This window comes from Felis catus, chromosome A2, assembly GCF_018350175.1.
Source record: "Felis catus isolate Fca126 chromosome A2, F.catus_Fca126_mat1.0, whole genome shotgun sequence".
Lineage (NCBI taxonomy): Eukaryota > Metazoa > Chordata > Mammalia > Carnivora > Felidae > Felis > Felis catus.
This window is the reverse complement of record NC_058369.1, coordinates 59450122-59477236: the sequence shown is the minus strand read 5'-3', so window position 1 is coordinate 59477236 and position 27115 is coordinate 59450122. Positions and strand designations below refer to the sequence as shown.

At 41.7% G+C, this 27115-nt stretch overlaps 1 protein-coding gene and 1 long non-coding RNA gene across 2 annotated transcripts in view; one reads left to right on the top strand and one right to left on the bottom strand.

Moving 5' to 3' along the window:
• TXNRD3 (thioredoxin reductase 3) overlaps window positions 1-27115 on the bottom strand; it is a gene marked incomplete at its 5' end in the record, with an annotated part of 68316 nt that overhangs the window by 19255 nt on the left and 21946 nt on the right. The window contains 8 exons of the mRNA XM_023250090.2: window positions 1653-1760; window positions 5688-5844; window positions 6896-6972; window positions 13677-13769; window positions 15216-15441; window positions 16713-16828; window positions 18811-18953; window positions 26430-26549. Coding sequence (XP_023105858.2) covers window positions 1653-1760; window positions 5688-5844; window positions 6896-6972; window positions 13677-13769; window positions 15216-15441; window positions 16713-16828; window positions 18811-18953; window positions 26430-26549 — 1040 coding nt within the window. The remainder of the gene's footprint in view (window positions 1-1652; window positions 1761-5687; window positions 5845-6895; window positions 6973-13676; window positions 13770-15215; window positions 15442-16712; window positions 16829-18810; window positions 18954-26429; window positions 26550-27115) is intronic.
• LOC109497355 lies at window positions 2102-4677 on the top strand. Its single transcript, XR_002153479.3, has 2 exons — window positions 2102-2210; window positions 2736-4677. It is a non-coding gene; the product is annotated as an uncharacterized LOC109497355 (long non-coding RNA).

The window sequence follows — 27115 nt, the reverse complement described above, 5'->3', positions numbered from 1 at the left end:
ATAATAGACCAAATTTCTGATTAGTAAATTAAAAAATAAATAAATAAATAAATAAATAAATAAATAAATAAGAAAGAGAGAAAGAGACAAAGAGACAAAGAAAGAAAGAAAAGGTTAGTTGATCTGCAGTGACCTTAGGAAAAAGGTCCTGACATAATCCCAGAAACCCAGGGAACTCTTTTCCTATAAAGACATTCCTCTGTCTGGCATATAGCCTTCTATGTTCTTCCTCTCATGTGCCTGTCTTTCTATCTTAATTTCTCATTAACTTCAAATGTTTTGAACTAAGCGTTAAACCCATAACTGTTCACACGGTTCCAAAACTCAAGTCAAAGTTCACCACTGCAGAAAATAAATGACCCGTTCCTACAAGGAATTACAAACACTGATCAAATACTATCCTCTAAAACGTCTGCTTCTCATTGAAAACAACCATCTAAAATAACATTATAAAGTATATATGTAGTTTTAAGTAGTCTTCAATCCCAGTGCGGGGCCCAACGTGGGGCCTGAACTCACGACCCTGAGATCAAGACTTGAGCTGAGTCAGACGCTGAACCGACTGAGCCACCCAGGGGCCCCAACATTATAAAGTTTTAATCATGTATACGAGAAATGTATATAAGGCCACTTAACTAGTGCTGTCACTTAAAGGAATTCCTAGTAACTGAGGTGCCTTCAAGGGAGAAGAACGATATTTCAATTCTCTTTTGCTGAAAACATCAAGTACTAATCATCTTCCTGCTCTTTTTACTCCTCCCTATCCCCCCTATGTTGGAAGGGTGTGCCGAAAAAAACCCATTCAACCTGTTCATCAAAATACAACGTAAGAAAATATTTACTTAGAAGCTTGTTATGATTGGATGGGGCAGGGGTGACAGGGAGGTGGAAATAAACGTGTATGGAGGACATCTTTTTGGGAATCTGACAGCCCACAGCCCACAACAGGCTGACAACCCTGGGAACTGTCCCACCTCCCACCCCTCTACCCCCACCCCCCGCCCACCGGAGGCCATAAACAATGCAGGCTCCCAGAGCCGTGTGGATGTGACACGAGCCTGGCTAACCGCCATGTGGAATGGAAGTGGGTGCATGGTTGACCCAATTCGGACCCATCAGATGTCATCTCCCATAATTTGGAATTGAGACTGAGAAACAGTGAGTCAGTTGATTCCTCCTAAGACCAGCACTATGGGATAAACTCGTCTGTCGAAGAAAGGCCATATTTTGGCTGCTATGTGCATACCAGGGGCAAATACAGTCCGTGTGCAAAAAGCAGAAGAATGAACCGTATGCATGCGAGTTGCAGTTCCTGGTTCTTAGCTCTTCCTGAGGCCTTGATCCCCTCCCGCATTCCTAAAAGTTTTATAGTAACTTGTGCTTCCTCGTATAAGCCTACTCCAATAGACGTTTGTCACTTGTGACCCTAAGTCCTAATGCATACGTTGTATGTCTCCCTTTCCCCAGCTGTATTATTATTAGCTAGACAAGGAGAGTTTAAATTACTGAATTCCTAATTTTCCTAAAACAGGAATATGATTTCCTACAATACAACCGTTACGGTAATGTGCAAAACAAAAAGCGACAGCAAAGTCAGTTGACAGAAAGAGAACTTCTAAAAAAGTAAGCAGTAAATTAAAACACAATCTTACTTCGAGATTCTCTTTTTTATACACTTCAATAGCTTTCTCTTCAGATAATCCACAGCAGCCGTATTCCAAAGGAGTAAACACTGTAGTCGGAACATTAATGTAATCACACTGAAAGATAAACAAATTACATCTGCTTATTTTGGGACACTTTTCACAGCAAACATCTACATTACATACATCTACAGAAGGAGAATAAGGAAGTCCGGTTCAATGTGACTCATTTTACCCTATCACTGCGTCGGTGCATTCGAAATTACCCAAAAGGATGGGGCGAGCCCAACTCCAGGGCAGAGACCAGCTCTCCCAGAGCCCACACCCGACTTCCGTTTCTGAAACAGAGCAGTAGGGGCGGAGTGCCTCCAGAGACTCTCTAAAATGTCTTCTTTCCATCCCTAGGATTCCAGACCTCACTTCCCCGGAACACCTTTACCAAGCAACCGAGAATCACACTATCTCGGTGGGAGCTGAGACCACCCTTGGCGGTTCACGGAACTACAAAGAAGCAGTTCGACAGTGTTGGAGGGGGTGACTGCCCTGGACCCATCAAGGGGAGATGGTGTATGTACAGTGGGGGGATAACGTGGAGACCGGGATCTCATAGGTCCTATGGTTCTGGCAGAGCCCCCAGAGAGCCCTTATGAGGATAAGGCAGGGTGTGAGTGGACATCACAGGGAGACTGCAGACCCTGAGCCCTACAAGCATCTCCCAGCAGCTCTGTGCACCTGCCTGTGGGAAAGTGAGTGTGAGTGCAGGTGGCATCTCTGCCTGGAAGAGGGTGTCTTTGTGACAGCTGGAGGAGAACGGGAACACACTGGCGGAAGTGTCATAAAAACCTTGCGTGGAGAGAAAGGGTGCAGCAGCATAGAAACGATAGAGGGTACAACCAGAGATAGAGGTCTCTAGGCCCGTCCATCCATAGCCCCTCAAGGGGCGACACTGCCCATAGCACTGCGTGGCCCCCAACCTTGCCAACAGGTTGCTGGTGATTAGGTCAAGGGTGACAAAGAAAGCCAAGGCATAAGCTGGCCAGAAACCTATGTAGAAAAAGATAAGCTACGTTAATCAAATTCTTTCTTTTGCAGGAAGATGAGCTCGAAGCAAAGAAAGAATCCCCTGGTGGCCGTGGAGCCGTAGCCAAGTTAGGCTAATGAAGAGCACCCTGTGAAGCAGAGCACCCCCAGGGCAGCCGTGACCCCAGACCCAGTTCTAGCTCCAAACGCAGTGCAGCCCGGTCCCAGAATGCCGCTTATTCAGAGTCACTGTGCATTGCAACTTACTAATTTACAGGATCCTTGTAAGAAACCCCCTCAGTTTGCATCACGTGAGTGAGTCTCTATTTCTCATTACCCAAGACAAAAACCAATCAACACGCCACCAGGTATCCCTCTATCGGTGAGGTGGACGATATACGTGGGCCTAGAATCTTTGAGTTATGTGCTCTAATACCACTTCAGTTTTGCTAACCTACAAATCATGGGTAAGCCAAGGATTTTTCTTTTCTTCCACGCGGCTAGAGAAAAATCACATAACCACAGGGACTGCCTTCGTCTTTCCAGACTTCTCTCAGGCCCTCAGATATTCATTGATTCATTTGCAGTTGCACCATGAATAATGTGGGGGTTGGGGTGCTGAACCCCGATGCAGTAAAAAACCCATCTATGGCTTTTGATCCCACCCCACCCCGAAAAAGTTAGCTATGAAAAGCCTACTGTTGACTGGGAAGCCTTACCAATAACACAAACAGTTGACTAATACACGTTATTATGTTACACGTATCGGATATTGCATTCTCACAATATGGTAAGCTAGAGAAAAGAAAATGTTATTGAGAAAATCATAAGGAAAAGAAAATACATCTATAGATAGCACTGTCCTGTGTTTACTGAAAAGAATCCACTGTAAGTGGACCCACACAGTTCAAACCCTTGATGTTCAAGGGTCGGCTGTATTGACCAGCAACTGACCCCGTGTCCCACGGCTTACGGGGGAGGCTTATTCTCAATGGATGCTTTTTGTCTCTGGTGTCCTAACAATTAAGGATAATGAAGAAGAAATGCCTCAGTGTTCCTTCCTTTCATCTGAAACACTTTTTCCACATCTTAGACCATCTCCTCCAACTGAATTGGACTTCGTCTTGCCTTGCCTGTAGCCTTCCTTTTGGTCCTGTACCTTAATGCTCATTTTTTCTTCATACCCTAACCACACTGCTCCTCAAAGCCACCTGGATTGACTTCTCGGAGCATTAGGCAACTACTCTGCCTCCATACACCCCAAAATGCTAACTGCATTGTGACAATGTATGTTCAGCATCCCAGGCCCCACCCATTGACACCTGCAGACCCCCATCCTAGCAATGCCTCCATGTATACGTTCAAGGTCTTCATTCATGACCTCACGAGGCATCTGGCACGATAAAAAAGCAGAACGCAGCATCCTTTACGAAGCATGTGTGCTCAGAACGCTTCACCTGAACTGAATCATGCAAAACCATCAGAGAAATTCAGAATAGAGACACTACAAGGAAAGCAGTCTGAATTCATCAAGAATCAAGGTCATGAAAAACAAAACAAGCAGACAATTAAAGGCAGGGGGACGACGCCAATCTAAAAGAGCTTTAAGGGTCAGAAGAGTTGAGTGTGCCACGGTAAGCAAACACGTGCACATGCGCACATGTGATGGACATCTGAGGAAATCTGAACAGTGTTTCATTTTTGTTGAATTTCTCAGATAGAATAAGAGAACTGTGGTTATGGAAGTAAATATCCTTGTTCTCAGAAGATGTGTGTTGAAGTATACAGGTGCCAAAGGTCACTGATGCCTGCCACTTACCTCAAAAAGCTCTGGAAAAACAAAGTACACACGTGTACACATACATATTCAGAAAAGGAGAGAGAGCCAAGATGGCAAAATATTAATAATGGGGGGATCTGGAAGAAAGGGTAATATGGGTGACTGTTACTATTCTTCCTGTGGTTTAACATCTTTCTAAACAAAAAGATAGAGGGAATAAAGGTCTCAACAGTCCCCACCGCGTAGAGAAGGCCTTTCCAATTCGTTACTGTGGCACGAGAGGATTTTTTTTTATAAATTTTTTTTAATGTTTATTTTTGAGAGAGAGCTAGAGGGTGAGCGGGGGAGGGGCAGAGAGAGACAAAGAATCTGAAGCAGCCTCCAGGCTCCAAGCTGTCAGCACAGAGCCCGATGCGGGGCTCAAACTCACAGACCACGAGATCATGACCTGAGCCGAAGTCAGATGCTTAACCGAGCCACCCAGGCACTCCTGGAATGCTGTAGGTATGGTGGAAGGGACAGTTCCTCGTGTGGAACAGAACATTTAGCATTCCTTACCCCCACCCACGCCCTTCCTCCGCCAACACTTGCACATGTCCAGAGTGCTCTCATGGAGTGGGGCACGACGTCTCCAGTTGGGAACTCTAACAGACCGCTCACAGTCCTGGAGCAAACCAAGCCCTGCTGAGCTCTGTGCTTGCCTCTGCATTATCTACTTACCAGAACAGTCCTGTGCTTCCTCAGTTTTTAATTATTCATCCTGCAAACCCAGTACCACATCTCTGATCGAACGCAACGAAAGGTGCAGGACATGGTAGGAATCATCTCCGTCACACTTGGAGAGGCGAAACTGAGGCACAGAGACTTGAAACAACTGACCAGGTTCACACACACACCAGCAGGCACTGAAGTCAGGGCCAGCAGCCATCCACCTGGGACACCTTTATCAGTCCAATCAGTCACAACTAATTGCCCCTTGTCTTACCTTACTCATAATCCCCCACCCGCCTGGGAAGCCCTTTGGCACTGGATCCATGCCAATCCTTCGTATATCACCCAGCATCTTGTACATCTTGCCATCTTGCACATGGCAGGCACTCAAACAGTATTTGTTGAAAATCATTAGTAAATACTAATTTATCTGTGAGGAACCCTTTACTTGCAAAACAAGCACACAAGTGTTGATTCTTTTAATCGCAATTTTGATTTAGATATCATCTCAAAAACAACAGCAGGAAACTCACCTTTTCCAAACGGCCCCCAAAAAGTCTTCGAGCCAGCAGCTTGCCTGCCTGTATGGCAACGGGTGTGAGCTCAAGTTTACCCTCCAGAATATCCCCAACAGCGTACACGTAGGGCACATTGGTCTGTTCCACATCGTTTACTGGAATTTTGCCAGTCCTTGCAGATTTGGGGAAGGAAACAAAATACATTATGGCTCACTCCGTACTGCTGCATGACTACCACTAACTCTTCCAAGAGAAAATGACTAAACACGTAAAGACCTGCCTCCAAGAAGTGATGCACCTCAGGCATCGATGTCTATAACACCAATGGCTAAAATCATAAGGGTTTCTGCAGCTCCAAAAAAGCCACCTTTTGGGTTGGTGAAACCACGCTCATTTTCTAGATGCCAAGGATATCTCCAGATTTCCCCCAAGTCCCACTTAGAGCTTTGAAGTTTTTCTCCTTGCTTGACCAACGACATAAAAATTCACTCTAAATCAAACAGTGGATGAATACATTTCCACAATTTATTTTTTAAGATCACTGTTTAATGTATCAGCTCTTTAAGACACACAATAAAGAATTACTGATTAATGAAAAAAACTGATACTAATAAAGAGCTGGACACTATCAACAATAGCCAAAATATGGAAAGAGCCCAAATGTCCATCGATGGATGAATGGATAAAGAAAATGTGGTGTATATATATTCAATGGAGTATTACCCGGCAAACAAAAAGAATTAAATCTTGCCATTTGTAACTACATGGATGGAACTAGAAGGTACTATGCTAAGTGAAATTAGTCAGAGAAAGACAAATATCATATGACTTCACTCAGATGAGGACTTTAAGATGAACATAAGGGAAGGGGAGCAAAAGTAATATAAAAACGGGGAGCGGGACAAAATATCAGAGACTCTTAAATATGGAGAACAAACAGAGCATTACTGGAGGGATTGTGGGAGGGGGGATGGGCTAAATGGATAAGGGGCATTAAGGAATCTACTCCTGAAATCATTGTGGCACTAAATGCTAACTAACTTGGATGTAAATTAAAAAAATAAATAAAATGGTAAACAAATACTTGCACAATACTTACTGTGAAATAAACTTAAAGCATTAACACTTTGCATCTTAATAACTAAATGGGAATTTCCAAGAGGTGGTCTGTAGAAACATTTTGCTTTGTGCAGCCACAGTGCAATGATCCCATGTGTACTCACTTCTTGTTGATTTTGACACCAATCTTATCCAAGCCCATTTTCCTTGTACAAGAGTCACGACCAATTGCTAACAAAACCTATATTTAGAGCCAGATCAAAACCACAAATTGTCAATATCAGGAATGAGAGAGGTTTGGAACATCACTAGAGATCTTTGAGACATTAAAAGGATAGTAGAATGTTATGAACACACTGTGCCAAAATCATTTCCTCAGTTTAGATGAAATAGATTCCTTGAAATACTGTTCAACCAACTCACACACACGCAAATCTAAGTAACTCTATGTTATGTGCTAACTTATGTCCCTGCCCCCGCCCCCCACAAATTCACGTGTTTTGTCTTAACCTCCAGTGCCTCAGAATGTAATGTGTTTGAAGACAGGGTGATTAAAGAATTAAGGCAAAATGAGGCTGTTGGGGGGGGGGGGGGGCTAATCCAATATGACTGGTGTCCTTATAAAAACACGGGATTGGGAGACAGAAGACACAGACTATGGGGCAACCACCTGAGGATGCAGGGAGAAGGTGCCATCTGCAGGCCACGGAGAGAGGCCTCAGAAGAAACCAAACCTGCTGACCCCTTGATCTGACTCACAGCCTCCAGAGATGTTAAGAAACTCAATTCCCCTTGCCATGTTATCTTATAGCAACCCTAGCAGATGAACACACCCTATACTCGTTAGAGAAACTGGATCCACCATTTGTAAACTTCCCATAAATTAACTCAAGACCCAAAGGACTTCACTGGTAAGGTCTCTCAAAACTTCAGTAAAAAATAATACTAAATATACAAACTTTTCCCAAAAAAAAAGAAGAGGGAACACTTCCTAACTCCTTTTTATGAGACCAGCATAAACGACTGATACAGAAATCAAACAAGGATATTAAAAGAAAATTATAAGCTGATACTCACGAACATAGATGCAGAATCCTAAAAAAAATGTCAACAAATAAAATACAGCGATATAGAAAAAGGATAATTGATCATGACCAAGTGGAGTTTGTCCCCCAAAAGAAAATTTGGTTCAACATGCAAAAATCAATGTTATTAATCATATTAGCCAATTAATGGAGAAAATAATTTAATCATTAACCAATACATATGGGAAAGAAATTTGACAAAATTTAACACCCTTTGAGGATTTTAATTCTCAGAAGATTAAAAATAAAAGAAAACTTCCCCGACCTGAAAGAAGGCATTGGTAAAAAAATAAAATAAAATCTATAGCTTACAACCTAGCAATGATGAAAGACTGAATGCTTCACCTTGTAGCAAGATGAAGAGGTTTACCCTCAGTTTCTATTCAATGTTGTCCTGCAGGACTTAGCAAGTGCAACAAGGCAAGAAAAAGAAAAAGCAAGTAGATTGAAAAGAAGAACAAAACTGGCTTTATATGTGGACATTAAGCCCAAGAATCTATAATAAGGCCAACGTGCAAAAATCACTCGCATTTGTATATGCTACCAACTAAATGCTACGAATTTAAATATTTTAAATACCATTTTGTAAAAGCTTAAAAACTTGAAATCTTTAGGGATAAATTTAGCAAACTACATGAAAGACCTCTAGAGCAAAATAATAAAATATTGCCAAGAGAAACTACAGAGTACATAAATAAATGGAAAGACCTATGAAGTTCACGCACTGGAAAACTCAATACCGTTAAGATGGTCAGTTATTCCAAACTGATCTATATAATCAATATAATCCCAATCAAAGTCCCAGCAGGATTTTTTTCTGGTAGAAATTGACAAACTGTTTTTAAAAGTGATACGGAACTGTAAAGGACCTAAACAAAGATGGAGGACTTACTCTACCTGTTCTAAAATTTGTTATAAAGCTTCAATACTCAAAGCAATGTGGTGAAAGCAGACAAATGATCAATGGGATGAAGGGTGCAGAAACAGATCCACAGTTAAACGGTCAGATGATTTCAATAAAGGCACCAGAGCAATGCAGGGGAAAAAGGGAAGTCTTCTCAACAAATGATACTGGAAACCCATATGGAAGAAAAAGAACCCATATTCCCACTTCATACTATAAACAAAAATTCAAGGTGTATTACAGACTTGAACATAAAAGAGAAAACTACAAAGCTGCAAGAAGAAAATGTAGGAGAATCGTTTCATGACCTTTAGGGATTTCCGAGAGCACACAGAAGGCATTAACCATAAAGCATAACTGATGAACTGGACTCCATAAAAACTTTAAAACTACTGCTCATCAAAAGATATTGTAAAAAAAATAAATAGGAAAGTCACAGACGGGAAGAAAATATTCATAATACATCTACCTGAAAACTGAGTGTATTCAAGATACACACAAAACTCCTTCAATTCAAGAATAAAAATTCAAGTAACAACAACAACAAAATGGACCAAAGACTTGGGGTGCCTGGGTGGTTCAGTCAGTTAGGCATCGACTTCAGCTCAGGTCATGATCTCACAGTTTGTGGGTTTGAGCCCCACGTCGGGCTCTGTGCCGACAGCTCAGAGCCTGGAGCCTGCTTCGGATTCTGTGTCTCCCTCTCTCTCAAACATAAACATTAAAATTTTTTTTTAAAAAAATGGACCAAAGACTTGAGCAGATACTTCATAACGGAAAAAATATAAATGGCCCGTGGGCATATGAAAAGTTGCTCAACATCATTAGTCACCAGGAAGACGCAAATTAGAACCATGAGAAGACACTACCACACATGCACCAGAATGGCTAAAACGAAAAAGCCGGATAAGCCCAAACGTTGAGGACATGAGACAACCAAGACTCACACACATAGCTGGTGGAGATATAAAGTGATTCATTCATTTAGAAGCTGTTTGGCAGTTTCTCAAAAAGTTAAACATAGAAACTATCCCGTGGCCGATTAATTACACTCGTAGGTATCTACCCGTGAGATATGACGATATATGTCCACAAGAGCTTACACAAGAAATCTTCGCAGCAGTTTTACCCCAATACCCCAAACTGCAAGCAGCCTAGGTGTCCATCCACAGGAAAATGAACAAACTGGCACACCCGTAATTTTATATTCACATAATCATACAATGAGAAGAAACAACAACATGGATGAATACGAGGAGTACATACCGTATAGTCCCATTTCTGTGACATCTAGGCTAGACAAAACTAGTCTACGGTGACAGAATCAGAACAGGGTTGTTTGGGTCAGGGAGTGGGAAGGGACACTGGAGAGCTCTCTAAACTCACACAAATAGTCTGTGACCTTCAAATGAGTATGGATTAGATGAACATGTGCATTTGTCAAAATTGACTGAACTGTACATCTAAGATATGGGCACTTCACCACATGTAAATTACACCTTATTACAAAGTAAACAATTTACAAATTTAGATACTGTGAATAACTTTATACCAATATATTCAATAACTCAGAGGAAATGAACTAATTCCTAGAAAAACAGAACTAATCTAAAGTAACTCAAGAAAAAAATATGGCACAAGAACAGATGCTCAGATCAATGGAACAGAATAGAGAACCCAGAAATGGACCCACAAACGTATGGCCAACTAATCTTTGACAAAGCAGGAAAGAATATCCAATGGAATAAAGACAGTCTCTTTAACAAGCAGTGCTGGGAAAACTGGACAGCAACATGCAGAAGAATGAACCTGGACCACTTTCTTACACCGTACACAAAACTAAACTCAAAATGGATGAAAGACCTAAACATAAGATAGGAAGCCATCAAAATCCTAGAGAAACAAGCAGGCAAGAATCTCTTCGATCTTGGCCACAGTAACTTCTTACTCAACAAGTGTCAGGAGGCAAGGGAAACAAAAGCAAAAGCGAACCACTGGGACCTCATCAAAATCAAAAGCTTCCGCACAGTGAAGGAAACAATCAGCAAAATGAGAAGGCCACCGACAGAATGGGAGAACATATTTGCAAATGACATATCAGATAAAGGGTCAGTATCCAAAATCTATAAAGAACTTACCCAACTCAACACCCAAAAAACAAGTAGTCCAGTAAAGAAATGAGCAAAAGACATGAATAGACACTTCTCCAAAGAAGACATCCAGATGGCCAACACATGAAAAAATGCTCAACTTCACTCATCATCAGGGAAATACAAATCAAAACCACAATGAGATACCACCTCACACCTGTCAGAATAGCTAACATTAACAACTCAGGCAACAACAGATGTTGGCAACATGTGGAGAAAGAGAATCTCTTTTGCATTGTTGGTGGGAATGCAAGCTGGTGCAGCCCCTCTGGAAAACAGTATGGAGGTTCCTCAAAAAACTAAAAATAGAACTACTCTATGACCCAGCAATGGCACTACTAGGTATTTATCCAAGGGATACAGGTGTGCTGTTTCGAAGGGACACATGCACCCCCATGTTTAGAGCAGCACTATCAACAATAGCCAAAGTATGGAAAGAACCCAAATGTCCATCGATGGATGAATGGATAAAGAAGATGTGGTATATATATACAATGAAGTATTACTCAGCAATCAAAAAGAATGAAATTTTGCCACTTGCAACTACATGGACGCAACTGGAGGGTATTATGCTAAGTGAAATTAGTCAGTCAGAGAAAGGCAAATATCATATGACTTCACTCAGATGAGGACTTTAAGAGACAAAACAGATGAACATAAGGGAAGGGAAACAAAAATAATATAAAAACAGGGAGGAGTACAAAACATAAGAGACTCATAAATATGGAGAACAAACAGAGGGTTACAGGAGGGGTTGTTGGAGGGCGGATGGGCTAAATGGGTAAGGAGCACAAAGGAATCTACTCCTGAAATCATTGTTGCACTATATGCTAACTAATTTGGATGTAAATTTAAAAAATAAATAAAATTTAAAAATTTTTTAAAAAATAGAAGGCCGTAAAAGCTGTATGACTGTTAAAGAAATGGAATCACTGGTCAAATACATATATGTATAGAAAATTCTAGGCCTTGGGGTGCCTAGGTGGCTCAGTTGGTTAAGCGCCCAACTTCGGCTCAGGTCATGATCTCACAGTTCATGAGTTCGAGCACCATATCGGGCTCTGTGCTGACAGCTCAGAGCCTGGAGCCTGCTTCGGATTCTGTGTCTCCCTCTCTCTGCCCTTCCCCAATTCACGCTCTGTCTCTTTCTCAAAAATAAATAAACATTAAAAAAATTTTTTACAGAAAATTCTAGGCCCAGATGGTTACATCAGTGAATTCTATCAGACGAAGAACCAATTCTAATATTATAAAAATGCTTCCAGAGAATAGAGAAAGAGGTAATATACTCCAAACTGTTTTCATGAGCCAGAACAACCTTGCTACCCAAATCTGAAAAGCTCAATATATGAAAGGAAAAGTATAAGCCAATATGATTCATGAATATAAATGTAAAAATTCTAAATAACCAAATCTAACAATATACAAAAAGAACCATTTCCAAGCTGGGTTTATACCAGGAATACAGAGTTGACTGAATGTTAGAAAACTGATGTAATTCAACACATAAACAGATTAAAGAAAAAAAGTTTTGATCCATAGCTACAAAAGAAAGTGTTACAACCAAACATCCACTCATGATTTTTAAAAAACAAAAAAGAAGTAACCAAACAACCCTTGGCAAACAAGAAAAAGAAGTTCTTTCACTTAATTAATAATATCTAACAAAATCCTGCAGAAAACATTAGTCTTTAATGATGAAACACTGAAAACTTTCAATACTGAGAACAAGACAAGAATGCCACTTGTCATTTCTTGGAGGTCCTTGCTAGGGTACTTATGCAAAAAAAGAAATAAAAAGGAAAAGAGCAGGTATAGGGGCGTCTAGGTGGCTCAGTCGGTTAAACGTCCAACTTTGGCTCAGGTCATGATTTCACAGTTCCTGAGTTCGAGCCTCGTGTCGGGCTCTGTGCTGACAGCTAGGAGTCTGGAGCCCGCTTCAGATTCTGTGTCTCCCTCTATCTCGGCCCCTCCCCTGCTTTTGCTCGCTTTCTCTCTCTCTCTCTCTCAAAAATAAACATTAAAAGTGTTTTTTAATTAAAAAAAAAAGCAGATATATTCATGGATCAGAGGACTGAATATTGCAAAAAAATTACTGATTGATTTATATATCTAATGCAACTCTAACAGAAATCTTAACTGGGGTTGATTTATTTTCTTACTTATTTTTTGACTTTGTTGATTCTCCCCATATTGTTTACATTTTTAGCTCAAAATAATCATGACTATATCAGTATATAAAACATAAACGTATCATTTAAGTTAAAACTCTAAACTATAGTATGTAAAAGAAATGTTGACATCCAAATATCATCAGTTTAAAATAGAACTGTTGCCACCCAGTATAGTCCATGGACTATTCACACTGTTTGCAGATTTTATATTGTTTGTTTTTCAAAACAACAAGATCTTTATTGCTGTTTCTGATTGTAAGATATATTCAATTTTTACACTTGACCTTAGCCAAAAGGCCGAGAAGTGATGAGATATATATTGAATTTTTATTGAAACTATTCAAATGCCCACATGTAGAAGATATCTAATGCCCCAGAAGTAAGTCAGGTATACCTGCTTCCAGATTTTGTTCTATGCATAATTACACCTACTTATATGTTTTCTTAGGGTATTTTTCATGCACAGTGAAAACTACCAAACGTCAACAGCTCAACTACCTGCTGTACTTATTATAGTCTGAGAGAGAACCAAAAGAAAAAAAAGTTAAACTGGTAGAATTTTCCCATACACTTCACCTGTGCTAATTTATGAGCGTGTTCACCCACTTACTGCTTATAAAATACCAACTTACTGTATTATATACTCCTTCAATAGTTTCTGGCCCTTCGGTGGATTTAGCCACTACTTTCAGCTTTCCAGGTGACCCTTTCTCCAACTGTTGAACCTGGTAAGGATAAAACACGTAATGATTCTGTGTAAACGTGACAGAAAATAAATGGGTCATAGGGTGCACACACGTGTGTGTATGTGTGTGTGCGTTTAGGTTTTTGGACCAGGTAAAGACAGAGAGAGAAAGGACTGTCACAAAATACAGTTTGGAGGTAAGACTACATTAATGGACTAGTTGGTGGTAACATAAAAGGAGTGAGGGATGCTTTGTAGGTGTTGGCTTAATAAATCGCATAGACTATAGCGCCACTTACTGACTACTGAGATAGGCCCGAAAGATGAGCTGGGGAATACATTTAGGAAGAAAATCAAGAATTTCATTTTTGTCTTAATAGATTTGAAATGCTTATGAGGAATTCAAGCGGAGATATCCCACAGCCAAATGGATAAATGGGTGTGGAGTTCAGGAGAGAGGCCTGAGCAGGATATATAAATCTGAGAGCCATTATACCATCGAGACAATAAAGTACGGACCTAACAAGGACCGCCCAGGTAAAATGAGCAGAGAAGAGAAGAGGGAGCAGGTGCTCTGACATTTACAGGTCAAGGAGATGCAGAACCCCAGGTTGTGGGACCAGAAAGGTCAAGAAAGGAGAATGTTTTGGGGGCCTGGGTGGCCCAGTCGGTTAAGCATCTGACTTTGGCTCAGGTCATGATCTCGCGGTTCGTGGGTTTGAGCCCCGTGTCAGGCTCTGTGCTGACAGCTCAGAGCCTGGAGCCTGCTTCAGATGCTGTGTCTCCCCTTCTCTCTGCTCCTCCCCAACTCATGCTTTCTCTGTCTCTCAAAAATGAATAAATGTTAAAAAAAAATTTAAAAAGAAAAAGGAGAATATTTCAAACAGAAGGCATTTCAATTTCACAAATGCTACCCAGAAGCCTATCACATAAGGACAGAGATGTGACCATTGGCTTTGACGGCATGGAGTGTGCCACAGACCCCAACACGCAATTTCAAAGCAGTTAGCAAGGATAGAAGCAGCTGAGAGTTGGCTGAACTGGAAAATGGAGGCAAGAAACCAGAAGTCTCCTTATAAACAGGAAAAGAAACATGGGGACCCAGCCAGAAGAGCAGAGAGGAGCAGGGAAGGCTCATTTGTTTAAAGAGCAGAGACACTGGTGGGAAACGCAGGGGGTGGGGGCGGGGGACAGCTAACTGAAGATGGGGCATCCCTGGGAAAGTGAGAGAAGGTGAGAAAATACGCAAGGGCCTGAGAGGAACAAGGACACCTTCCTGTATGGGGGCGAGGATGGGGGGAGGACTGTGGGACACGTGGAGGTCAGTTCTGTAGACCAGGAGGTGGTAACACTAACTTTAAGGTGTCTTACTGAGTACAGACTAATTTATTTCATGAAATGAATTAAGGACCGGTAGAATAAAATAACTAAAGAGAGAGTAAAAAGCTAAAAATAAAAGGAATTTCCGAATACCTTTCAGACTTACCATCACAGGTATGAATTTTCTTAAGAACTTAACACCATGTTGTTCCATGTAGGAGCCCACTCTCTCTGCCATTTCTTGATCAAAGCCCCGAAGAAGGACTGAGCGCACCATAACCGTGACATCTAAGCCAAGGCCAGTAAGAACTCCTGCACATTCCAGAGCAACATAAGACGCGCCCACTACTAATGTTTTGCCAGGGCAATAAGGTAGAGAAAAAAGGTCGTCACTGAAAAATAAAAACAAGAGGAATGCCCAGGCAATAAAAATGAAACGAATTATAGGGGCACCTGGGTGGCTCACTCAGTTGGGCGTCCGACTACAGGTCAGGTCATGATCTCATGGTTCATGGGTTCGAGCCTCGCGTCAGGCTCTGTGCCGACAGCTCGGAGCCTGGAACCTGCTTCGGATTCTGTGTCTCCGTCTCTCTCTGCCCCTCCCCCACTTGTGCTCTGTCTCTCAAAAATAAATAAATCTAAAAAAAACATTTTTTTAAATGAAACGAATTATTTAGGTTTCGATGTGTAGAGGTCTGGCTGCACTGCAGCATGGTGTTTGAAGGAAGAAACATGAACAGAATCAGCCTTTTGGAGTTTATAATAGTGTCCACAGTAGTTCTTTCAAAACCAAATTAGTGGATCACAAGTGAAGGTATTTTAAAAATGAAACAGAATAGAAAACATTAGACAACATTATACATGATAAGAAACATGGTTTGAGTGTGTGTGTGTGTGTGTGTGTGTGTGTGTGTGTGTGTGTAAATCTGAACAGTACAACGAAAAATGCATTTCATGGGGCGCCTGGGTGGCGCAGTCGGTTAAGCATCCGACTTCAGCCAGGTCACGATCTCGCGGTCCATGAGTTCGAGCCCCGCGTCAGGCTCTGGGCTGATGGCTCAGAGCCTGGGGCCTGTTTCCAATTCTGTGTCTCCCTCTCTCTCTGCCCCTCCCCCGTTCATGCTCTGTCTCTCTCTGTCCCAAAAATAAATAAACGTTGAAAAAAAAAATTTTAAAAGATAAAAAAATTAAAAAAAATTAAAAAAATGCATTTCTTAAAGTGCATCTGCTCAAAAAAGTTTGAAAGTCATTGTACCATAATGTGTTATACAATGTCCTCTTTATGACCATCCAGGGGTGGTTACTGTGAAATCTCAGTATTAAGAACAGCCACGCTTCTCCTGATCCACTGGTTCATTATCATATAGACACTAAACCCTAAAGCTATTTGCATTCCCTTCCTTGCTTCGGCCTCCACGAAATTCCCAGACCTCGATGAACAATCACCTAGAATCATACAGCCTGTATTTGTCCCACAGTTTGGACTTATTATTCACCTAGCATTATTTTCTCTTGGCTTCGTGATGTTAACCACTTAGCTTCTTGTGTTATGCTTATTATGTGTCATCAATTCAAATCTTCTGTGAAACGATATCAGAGACTAAACAAATTGTTAACACAAACGTAACGCAACTTCCAGTTACAACTGCCTATTTAATCTTACCTAGTAATGCAGTACTCTTTATCTCCTTGGATTCCTAAATACCGTGGCCTTTCGCCTGTTGCTATGACAAATTTTGCAGCCGTGTAGGAAGTTTCCTGTCCTTTTCTATTGGTTGCCTGGAAGAGAGGAAAGTAAATTTCACCTTTTTCCACACACACTGTAGAGTATGAGACACTCTGGACAACCAGTTACGACCCTTACAGACCTTCCTATCCAACAGGAGCGGACGTGTAAAACTAATAATGCAGGGCGATGAACACCAACATAGAAAAGAGAAGTCTTTACAAAACATCAACCAGAAGAGCCCAGTGGAAGTAGGCTGCAAAGCCAGCCAAGGACGCTTCAAAGGTGGTGATATTTCAAGTGGAGACAAGAAAGTGAAATGATCTGGGAAGAATGGAAATCCACGGAGAGAACAGGGCATATAAAAAGCCCACAGGCCTGAAAGCGGCTGGTGTCTGGGAAACAGCAAGTGGCCAGAAAGTGGCAGGAAAGGCGGGTTTGTGTCACGGCAAAGGGAAATAGATTAGTGCCAAATGTGAACACATTTATATGCCATTCTAAAGATTTTGGCTATGGGGGTGCCTGGGTGGTTCACTTGGTTGAGTGTCAGACTCCATCTCAGGTCATGATCTCACGGTTCGTGGGTTCCAGCCCTGCGTCGGGCTCTGTGCTAACAACTCAAAGCCTGGAGCCTGCTTCGGATTCCATGTCTCCCCCTCTCTCCGCCCCTCCCCTGTTCGTGCCCTATCTCTCAAAAATGAATAGACATTAAAAAAATATATATTTAAAGATTTCGGCTTTGGGGAACCAGCAAAGGTTATTCATTGTTGGCATATTTTCAATTACATAATTCATAAATACATTTTCATCAAAAAAAATTCAAAAACCAATGAAGGTGTTTAAAACAAGAAGGTGGTTTAAATAGTGGGATGGAGGCCGGGCCACCTGGAGACAGCCACCTGCTCAGGTGGGTCCAGAAAGAGACAGACAAGCGCAGACTGTGGGGGTGGAGGGACAGAAACTTGAAATTAACTGCGCAGACACCGATTATCAGTAAATGAGGAAGCATGCAAGAGGCAGCTACGGTTGTGAACGACAGGCTTCTATTCAACCAAATGTGCTGGGCATGTCACAATCTGAGAAATGAAACTATCCGACCCATATTTCTGTTATGTTTCATGTGACTGACGGAATTCAAATTGGACAGCGTGTGGGTTCAAAAGGGGCGGCTTTGAGTGGACCGCCTCATAGCTTTCCAGAGATAACGAAGGACTACAAAATAACCTTAGATCCCACCAAGAACACTGCACACTGGGCTATGAAAGCAGAGTTCAAAAGAAAACTAGGTGTTGAGGGTTATATGGTCTTTTATAACTCCAATTTAAAATTTTTGTGTTCGTCAAAATGATCTCATTTTCCTTACGTGCCGATCTTACGATACGTAAACATTACAAAATTATAAAATATGCTCATTTTCGTGCTACTTTTATTAATGCTTTTATGAATAATATATTGGAGTCCTGGTTAAGGTTTCATTTTATTCTTACTTTTTTAATCATTATATTTTTACTGAAGTACCATCGACACACAATGTCACATTAGTTTCAGGTGTACAACACAGCAATTCCACAAGTCCATGGGTTACACTGTGCTCACCACCAGTGTCGCTGCCATCGGTCCCCATACAACACCACACTATTCTATTCTATTCTCCAGGCTGTACGTTTTATCCCTGTGACTTACTTATTCCATTTTTCCCATCCCCCCCCACCCAAGGTTTCATTGTAAAAAAGAATTACGTTGCTAAAATTTTTAGTTTTAGTCTTTTAAACTTTGAACTACCTAGTCTAAACGTTTTCTTTTAAGATAGTAATAAAATCAAAAGGCAAATAATAACCTCAAATTAAGGGCTCTCTCGAAAGGCAATTCCTTCAATTCGGCAGGGCATGTGGAATCAACGACACTGGGGAAGAAGTGAGTGCACTCAAGTCCGTGTGTGTGCATACATCAGCGACAGCCCTTAACATGCAACGTGGAGTTTTTAGATCAAGGCAAGTTCCAGCAACAGTAAAGAAAAGCAATGAACAAACAGTACCTTTATTCTATGATGTTCAACAAATTCTCCATAGGAATTGACATAGTCCACAGACTTTTCCCTCAAGGACAACTTGTGGCCCCAGTTTAGAGAGCTGATGTGGTTCTGAATTGCTTCTGTCATGGTCTCCCAGTTGTGTTTCACTGAAAATAAATAATCAGAGTGAAGGCATAAAATGGATTCTATTTTTATTTTTATTTATTTTTTCAATTTACATTCAAGTTAGTTAGCATATAGTGCACCAATGATTTCAGGAGTAGATTCCTTAATGCCCCTTCCCCATTTAGCCCATCCCCCCTCCCACAACCCCTCCAGCAACCCTCTGTCTGTTCTCCGTATTTAAGAATCTCTTATGTTTTGTCACCCTCCCTCCTGTTTTTATATTATTTTTGCTTCCCATCCCTTGTGCTCATCTGTTCTGTGTCTTAAAGCCCTCCTATGAGTGAAGTCATATGATATTTGTCTTTCTCTGACTAATTTCACTCAGCATAATACCCTCCAGGTCCATCCACGTAGTCACAAATGGCAAGATTTCATTCTTTTTGATTGCCGAGTAATACTCCATTGTATATATATAAAGTGGATTTTATGTTATTTTATTTTTATTTATTTATTTGTTTTGGATTTTATTTTTAATGCTCAATCATATACAACAACATGGAAGCCATACTGTGTACTGCTTTAAGAATCAAGAAGTATGAGAATGCAAACTGGTGCGGTCACTCTGGAAAACAGTATGGAGGTTCCTCAAAAAACAAAAAATAGAACTACCCTACGACCCAGCAATTGCACGACTAGGCATTTATCCACGGGATGCAGGTGTGCTGTTTCGAAGGGACACATGCAGCCCAGTGTTTATAGAAGCACTATCAACAATGGCCAGAGTATGGAAAGAGCCCAAGTGTCCATCAACGGATGAACAGATAAAGAAGACGTGGTGTATATACATACAAAACAGATGAACATAAGGGAAGGGAAGCAAAAATAATATAAAAACAGGGAGGGGGACAAAACATAAGAGACTTTTAAATATGGAGAACAAACAGGGTTACTGGAGGGGGTATGGGCTAAATGGGTCAGGGGCATTAAGGAATCTACTCCTGAAATCATTGTTGCACTAGATGCTAACTTGGATGTAAATTAAAAACTAAATAAATTATTTAAAAAAAAACAATCAAGAAGTAAACGCAAGGGATGCCTAGGTGGCTCAGTTGGTTAAGTGTCCGACTTCGGCTCAGGTCATGATCTCGTGGATCGTGAGTTCGAGCCCCGCATCGGGCTCTGTGCTGACAGCTCAGAGCCTGGAGCCTGTTTCGGATTCTGTGTCTCCCCCTCTCTCTGCCCCCTCTCCTGCTCACACTCTCTCTGTCTCTCAATAATAAATAAACATTAAAAAAATTTATAAAAGAAAAGAAAAGAAGGGAACACAAGACTTCAATCTTTTTCAGGCCAGTTACAGTTTATACTTCTTTCTCTTTAATATTACAAAACATAAGCAAAACGTCTGAAAAGAAGAAAAACATCCATGGAGAGGAGAATGGGGAAACCAGTCCAAAACATCACAAGGCAGGAAGATTATCATTCAGGAGCACCCCACGGCCACTCTTGCACTCCAGGAGGCCTGGTGCACATGGCACCCCGGATGTGAAGAGAAGCGGGTCTCAGGTCAGCGAGCACCACACATCCTCCTGACCAGCCCAGTCTGGGCCCCTCCCTTTCAGTTCACCTGGAGGTGGTTTTATGAGAGCCAAGACCCTACGCTGCTTTATAATCGGTGTGGTTAGTGCTCACCGCTGCCCACCATGTGTACCACAACGTTTGCTCATTTCCTATTGGACGTGGAGCAGGAGCTGTTGGAATCGGAATTTCTCGTCATCCTGGATCTTCTAGACGGGATTTATTTCCTGGTGTTCATCCACCTCGTCTGCTGATGCTGGTTCCCAAAGGAGAAATCAGTCTCCGTGCAGCACCATGCTTATAATACACAGAGGCCAGCCCGGGGCTCCCATCAAACTGGAAGAGATTCCCGAAGGCAAACCCAGTCCGCTGGGTTCATCCTCAGGTCCCGTCTGGTGACTCACCCTACCCAACACTCTCAAGAAAGGCCTCAGTACTCATCAGGAATGTACCCAGTGAGTTCATGGCCTGGATATCATATCTTTCCCTCTAGGATGTCAATATGCAGCAAAGTCTCCTAAGATCTTGCAATCCAGAGAGTCACTGTGGTCGCTAAGTTACCCGACCCCCACACCCTGAGCCCAGAAGGTAATGACCCAGCAGTGATGAGCCTCTCCACAGTGGCACATGTCCTCATATCCTAAGATCCCTCCTCCCCTCTAAGCTGGAAAAGTTATGCTTGTAACCCTTCAAGAACGCCTTACCCCAAGGACCTTCTCAGTCCAGGATCCCCTGGGAAATCAGGCTGAAACATAAAAATTCTTGGACCTGCCACAAACCTATGGAGCCAAGACAAGCTCCCCCACGAGATTCTGATGTGGCAAATCCAGGGACTGGCACTTTGGAACCACCTGCTCTATTGTTTTATCCACCTGTTTAGCTTTGTAATAGTATCACCATTTTAACTATTGATGGGAAAAATTACTCTCCACACTTTTCAAAGGCTGCGCAGCTATCCTCACACATTCACTTTCAATACAAACTTTAGAATAATCTGTCAAGTTCCAAAAAAAAAAAAAAATTTGTTGAGACATTTATAATTTTGAGATAACAGCTTTATAATATTGAGACATCCCATCTAAAATTCTCAGTATATTTTTTATGCTTTTATACTTTCCTTATCTATTTTGTCCATTCCTAGTAAATTTATCCCAACTTATTCTATCATTTTGTTGCAATTTTCATTAAATATTTAATTTCTTATTGTTGATGTGATGAATTTACTGATTTTTGTACATATACCTTATAAGCCACTGAGTGAACTCTTTTTTTTCACATGTGGTAGATTTTTGTTTAAAAGGAAATACGATTACAAAATATTATGAATTCAAAGTCCTCTAAGATTACACTTGTAGCTCCTACCAGTCCCATGTTTCAAGTCTGAGAAATTCTGATATGGTATTCCGTTTTTTTTAAGTTTAATTTAAATTCTAGTTAGTTAACCTACAGTGTAATATTAGTTTCATGTGTACAATTTAGTGATTCAACAGTTCCATACAACTCTTATTAGTTCTAACATTTTTTAGTTCGATCTCTCACATATTCTAGGTATCTCGTATACGATCGTGTATATAACTGCGTATACACATACATGACAGGTTTACACTCTCTTTTTCTTCCTCTTTCTCAAGTATGTACTTTTTCTTTCCTGTTCTTCCTTTTTGTGCACTGGCCAGAAGCCCCAGAACAATGCAGATATTAGTAGTGGAAGTGGGCTACCCTAATTATTGACTTTAATGTAAATGCCTCAAGCTCTTCTCCACCAAATATTCATTCTCATTTTTTAATTTATTTATTTTGAGACAGAGAGAGAGAAACCCAAGCAGGCTCTGTGCTGCACTGTCAGTGCAGAGACTGAAGTGAGGCTCGATCCCATGAACTTTGAGATCATGACCTGAGCCAAAATCAAGAGTCAGATGCTTAACCAACTTAGCCACCCAGGTGCCCCTCCATCAAATATTTACATCTGACTTTTCTTCATCATGTAAAGGAAGTGTCCATTTCTTTGCTCAGTTTAATGACAGGCATTTATTTATTTATTTATTTATTTATTTATTTATTTATTTATTTAAGGCCATAACAGAGCTGGAATCCAGGTCATCATGTGGGTTTTAGCATCCCTACTATGGTTTCCTAATGACTCACTCTTGTGTCTCCAGAACAAACCCTCAGAAGTCACAGTGTATCCCTTTAGTCACTGCTGGAGAGGATTTGCTAATGTTTTTTCTAGAAATTTGGTACCTCTGTGGCCTATAGCTTTCTATTTTTACACTATCTTTTTGTATCACTGTTATGTCAGTTTCAAAAAAAAAAAAAAAAGTGAACCCTTCTATTTTTTCCTAAGCTCAAGAATAGTTTGAATACAGAAAAAATGTTCCTTGAAGAGTTGAGGAAATTTACATGTGAATCTGTGGTCTCTTGGAGAATGAATTGTCCTCAGGCAATGTTTTCTCTGATAATTCAAGTCAATTCTGGTCATCTATATTTTCTTAGAATATACTCCCTTTCATCGAGATATTTAATATGCTTAACACTAATTTGTATATTGAATTTGTTTTCTCTCTTCTCTTCCTGTAGTTGTATTTCTTTTCCCACACCTAATGTTACATAGTTGTATGAATTCTCTCTCCTATTCCCCTGATTGGATTTGCCAAAAGTCTACCTACTCATTTGCATTTTCAAATATATTCTTGGTGTTTTTCATTGATTCTATTTTGGGGAGGGTGTTAACTCATTAATTCCTCAGTGTGTGTGTGTGTGTGTGTGTGTGTGTGTGTGTGTGTGTGTTGCCTTGTAAGTCTCCCTATCTGGTATTGCTTTGGTTTTCACTTCCCTGATATATCTTTTCCCACCTATTTACAAATTTCCCATCAATTTTAAATTGGAAAATTTAAATTTGCCATTTAAAAATTTTAAATTACTAAATTCTCAACAATTATCTCTTTTTGTTTCAGCTGTGTGTCCTGCAAAAGCACATGGATGAGTTCTGTCTATGCAACTTGAGACGCTGACTCATTTAGCTTTATTCGAATATGTAGAAGACTGCCCTTGCGTCTGCCATCTTGCTTTCTGGGTTGTTTTTTGTTTGTTTTAAATGAGTTTCATGCTGTTTCTTTGTACATTTTCCTGTTCCCTTTTTCTTGGAAGTTCTATATTCAATTTCTGATCTGGAAATTATGTATACATTTTAAATTTAGTTTAATCCATATTTCTCTGCCAACATCAAGAATGAAAGCATCTAGAACATTCTCCCAGACCAAGATTTCAGCATGTTTTCATTTCCTTTCTCTTACCCCTTAATCTATGACTTGTCTTGGCCATTCCATGGAGCCTATGCCTAAAAACTAAGCTCTAAATTCCATGTGATGGCTGGTTAGGTATTTCTTAGTGTAGCACCTTGAAATTAACTTAGAAACATTCTGTATGTGGAACTTTGAGGAATCTAATACAAGATTTTACTCACTCCAGGAAACTAGGAATATTAAGCCCTTAGATGAGTTCAGGGACATAATCTGGCCCTTCAGGGGGGTAAAGTGGCATAAACATCTGCCCAACTGTCCCTTCCCTTCCTGAAAGTGCAGAGTCCCAGCAATGCAGGGCAGTGTGCACGGACAGGGCTGACACACCAAGAAGTTCTCAGCTCGTGGGGAACCCTGCCTTGGCGTGTCACCTGCACACAGCCCTGCCTGGCTGTCCCCATCACAGGCCACCTGCACAGTTCCATCCTTCATAGCCTTTCTCCATCTCAGGGTGTTTGGTGTTTTCTCCCCACTTGGCCATGATTACCCAAGTAACTACCTAACTGCAAATCTAAAATGTACCTAATTCAAACCCTATTCCAACTCATTTGGCCTTTTCTGCAGCATTTCCCTCCACTTCGTTCTTGGCTGAGACTCCCCATGCCTGGAATATTGCCCTTAAAAATCTAGGGTCTCCTGGCTTCCGATGACACACCTCTCCTAGTTTTCCTCGTCTTCCTCGCCCACTCCTTATCAGGATCCTATCTCTGTCTTCTGTTCTTTTCCACCCAGAGGGTTTCCCTGGCCCCTCTCAGCAATTCCTAAGACTTGAACCGCCACTTACAGTGTGGGTGGCAAACCCAGGCCCTGCCCAGACCTCGCTCAAGCACAAACTGTCCCCAGATAGCGAACTCCACCAGGATGTTCCGCAGTGGCCCAAGGTGGACAATCCACGCAAGATGCAGAATTCAGGGAGCAGGAAACTTGAAGGTGAAGACGACCCCGTGGCTAAACTATCAAATGCAGACACCTCATTTTCTCTACAACCAGTTGGCCCTGGAACTGGACCGAAAGCTCTCCATGGAGCTGAGCATCTGGGGAAATCTGTCCGTGAAGAGTCTGTCCAGCCACAAATCATTGTGCTGAACTCCAACCACACCTGGCCACTAACTCACACTTGCCCGTGTTTTCCAGCTCGGCCAATACACTACATTGTCGCCCAGTCCCTCTTCCTGGATTCCTTCCTCTCCTTCACCCTCTACCCCACCTGTGACCTGGGGGGCATGGCAGAATTACCTGCAAGGACACGCTCATGCATACATTTCTTCAGTCAAAATCTCTGGGGAGACAGACAAATCCTTGAAATTTTTTTTAATTCCGTATTTGTTATTCTAAACGACAAAATCACCAATCCACTCCTAGCCTGTCAATTCCAGGCCTTAAATCCTTGAGATCCACCTCATACTCTCCAGTCCGAATCCAGCCTTTGCCCAGGCCTGGTCCTTTTCTCCTCTGGGTTAGGCAACAGCACCCCACCTCACCTCCATGTCTTTGGACCTGCCCCCCCCTCCCCACCTCCAGCCTGCTAAATTCCTTGGTGCCACCAGAGGGATCCAGAATCCAAACTGTGGTTCAGGTTCCTCTCCTACAGACACTCAATGGCTCTCTTACTACCTTTGGAGTCAATCCTCACTCCTTCAGATGGCACTGAAGAGCCTTCACAACTGCTTCTCTGTAACCTCATTTCTGCCAGCATCCCTCCCCCATTCTCCATGCCAGCCATTCACTTATCCGCCAAGTACTCCGTGTTTTCTCACAGCTCGGCAGTTCAGAGCAAGCTGCTCCCTACCTTCAATGACCCGCTTCTCTGTGGCCCTCAAGATGCAGCTCAAGGGTCACCTCCTCCACCTCGGACTCTCAAGGCCACCGTAAGTGCCCCCTGAAGGTAATTCTCAAAACCTCACCATGAATTACAGTGCATGGAATCGCTTCTCTTCTCTTCTCTTCCAACAGACTGTGGTCTGCTTAAGGGCAAGGAGTCGTATTTTCTCATATCTGTATCCTCAGAGCCTACACCGTAAGTATTTATCGCACGAATTTGGTTTCCATCTTTCATTAAACAAAGACATATATAACCACTAGTGAAGTAGAAAATGTTATCACAATAATGGATAAAATTCAAACAATGACCCTGGCTGTTCTATTCTCTTTATACCTAAAGGAAATCTGAAAATAGCAATTATTCTCTCTCATGTTCTGCAAAGGGTCTGAGATGGCTGTACCTGTCACAATCCCTCCCTATGCACCAAGGCCCCTGACAGCAGGGCCAGGCTTAAAGCAACCACCCCTGACGCCCCTGTGCCAAAGTGGGGTCCTAACAAGTGTTCATTAAATGAATTTCAGACTCAACTACAGTAATACAAATCACAAGCCTTTCTCTAAGAAACTCATTCTATCAGGGGACCCGGATGGCTCATCAGTTAGGGATCCGACTTCAGCTCGGGTCATGATCTCATGGTTCATGGGTTTGAGCCCCGCATTGGACTCTGTCCTGACAGCTCAGAGCCTGCTTCGGATTCTGTGTCTCGCTCTCTCTGCCCCTCCCCTGCTTATTCTCGCTCTCAAAAATAAACATTAAAAAAAGAAAAAAACGCATTCTGTCTTCTTTTCTCCCAATCCAAATTTTTATATACTATTACCCACCTTGCTGACCATACTCCCAGCCAAATTTCCTGGAGTCATTTAATGCCTGCCCCAAAAGGGCAGCTTGATGCATCAATTTCTTAGGAACACAGCCCACATTCACACAAGTGCCGCCAAGACCTAAGAAAGAAAAAAACAGTTTTAATGTTTCCTCTGTGTCTGTGTCGGCATGTGTGTGGTTTTACATATGTACAGAGCAGGTGTTGTTGAAACGTGGAAATGACACACTCAGATGGTTATAGGGCCAACCTCACACCCCACAAAAACATACACATGATTGGGGCGCCTGTGTAGCTCAGTTGGTTAAGTGTCCGACTTAGGCTCAGGTCATGATCTCACGACTCATGAGTTCGAGCCCTGCATCGGGCTCTGTGCTGACAGCTCAGAGCCTGAAGCCCGCTTTGGATTCTGTGTCTCCCTCTCTCTCTACCCCTTCCCAGCTCACTCTCTGTCTCTGTCTCTGTCTCTGTCTCTCCTTCAAAAATAAATAAGCATTAAAAAAAAAAAAAAACATGCACATGATTAACTCAAACTTTTTAACTGAGTCTATGAAGGAGACCAGGGATGAGCAAAAATACAAATGTACAGGGGCGCCTGGGTGGCTTAGTTGGTTAAGCATCTGACATCGGCTCGGGTCATGATCTCATGGTCCATGAGTTCGAGCCCCGCATTGGGCTCTGTGCTGA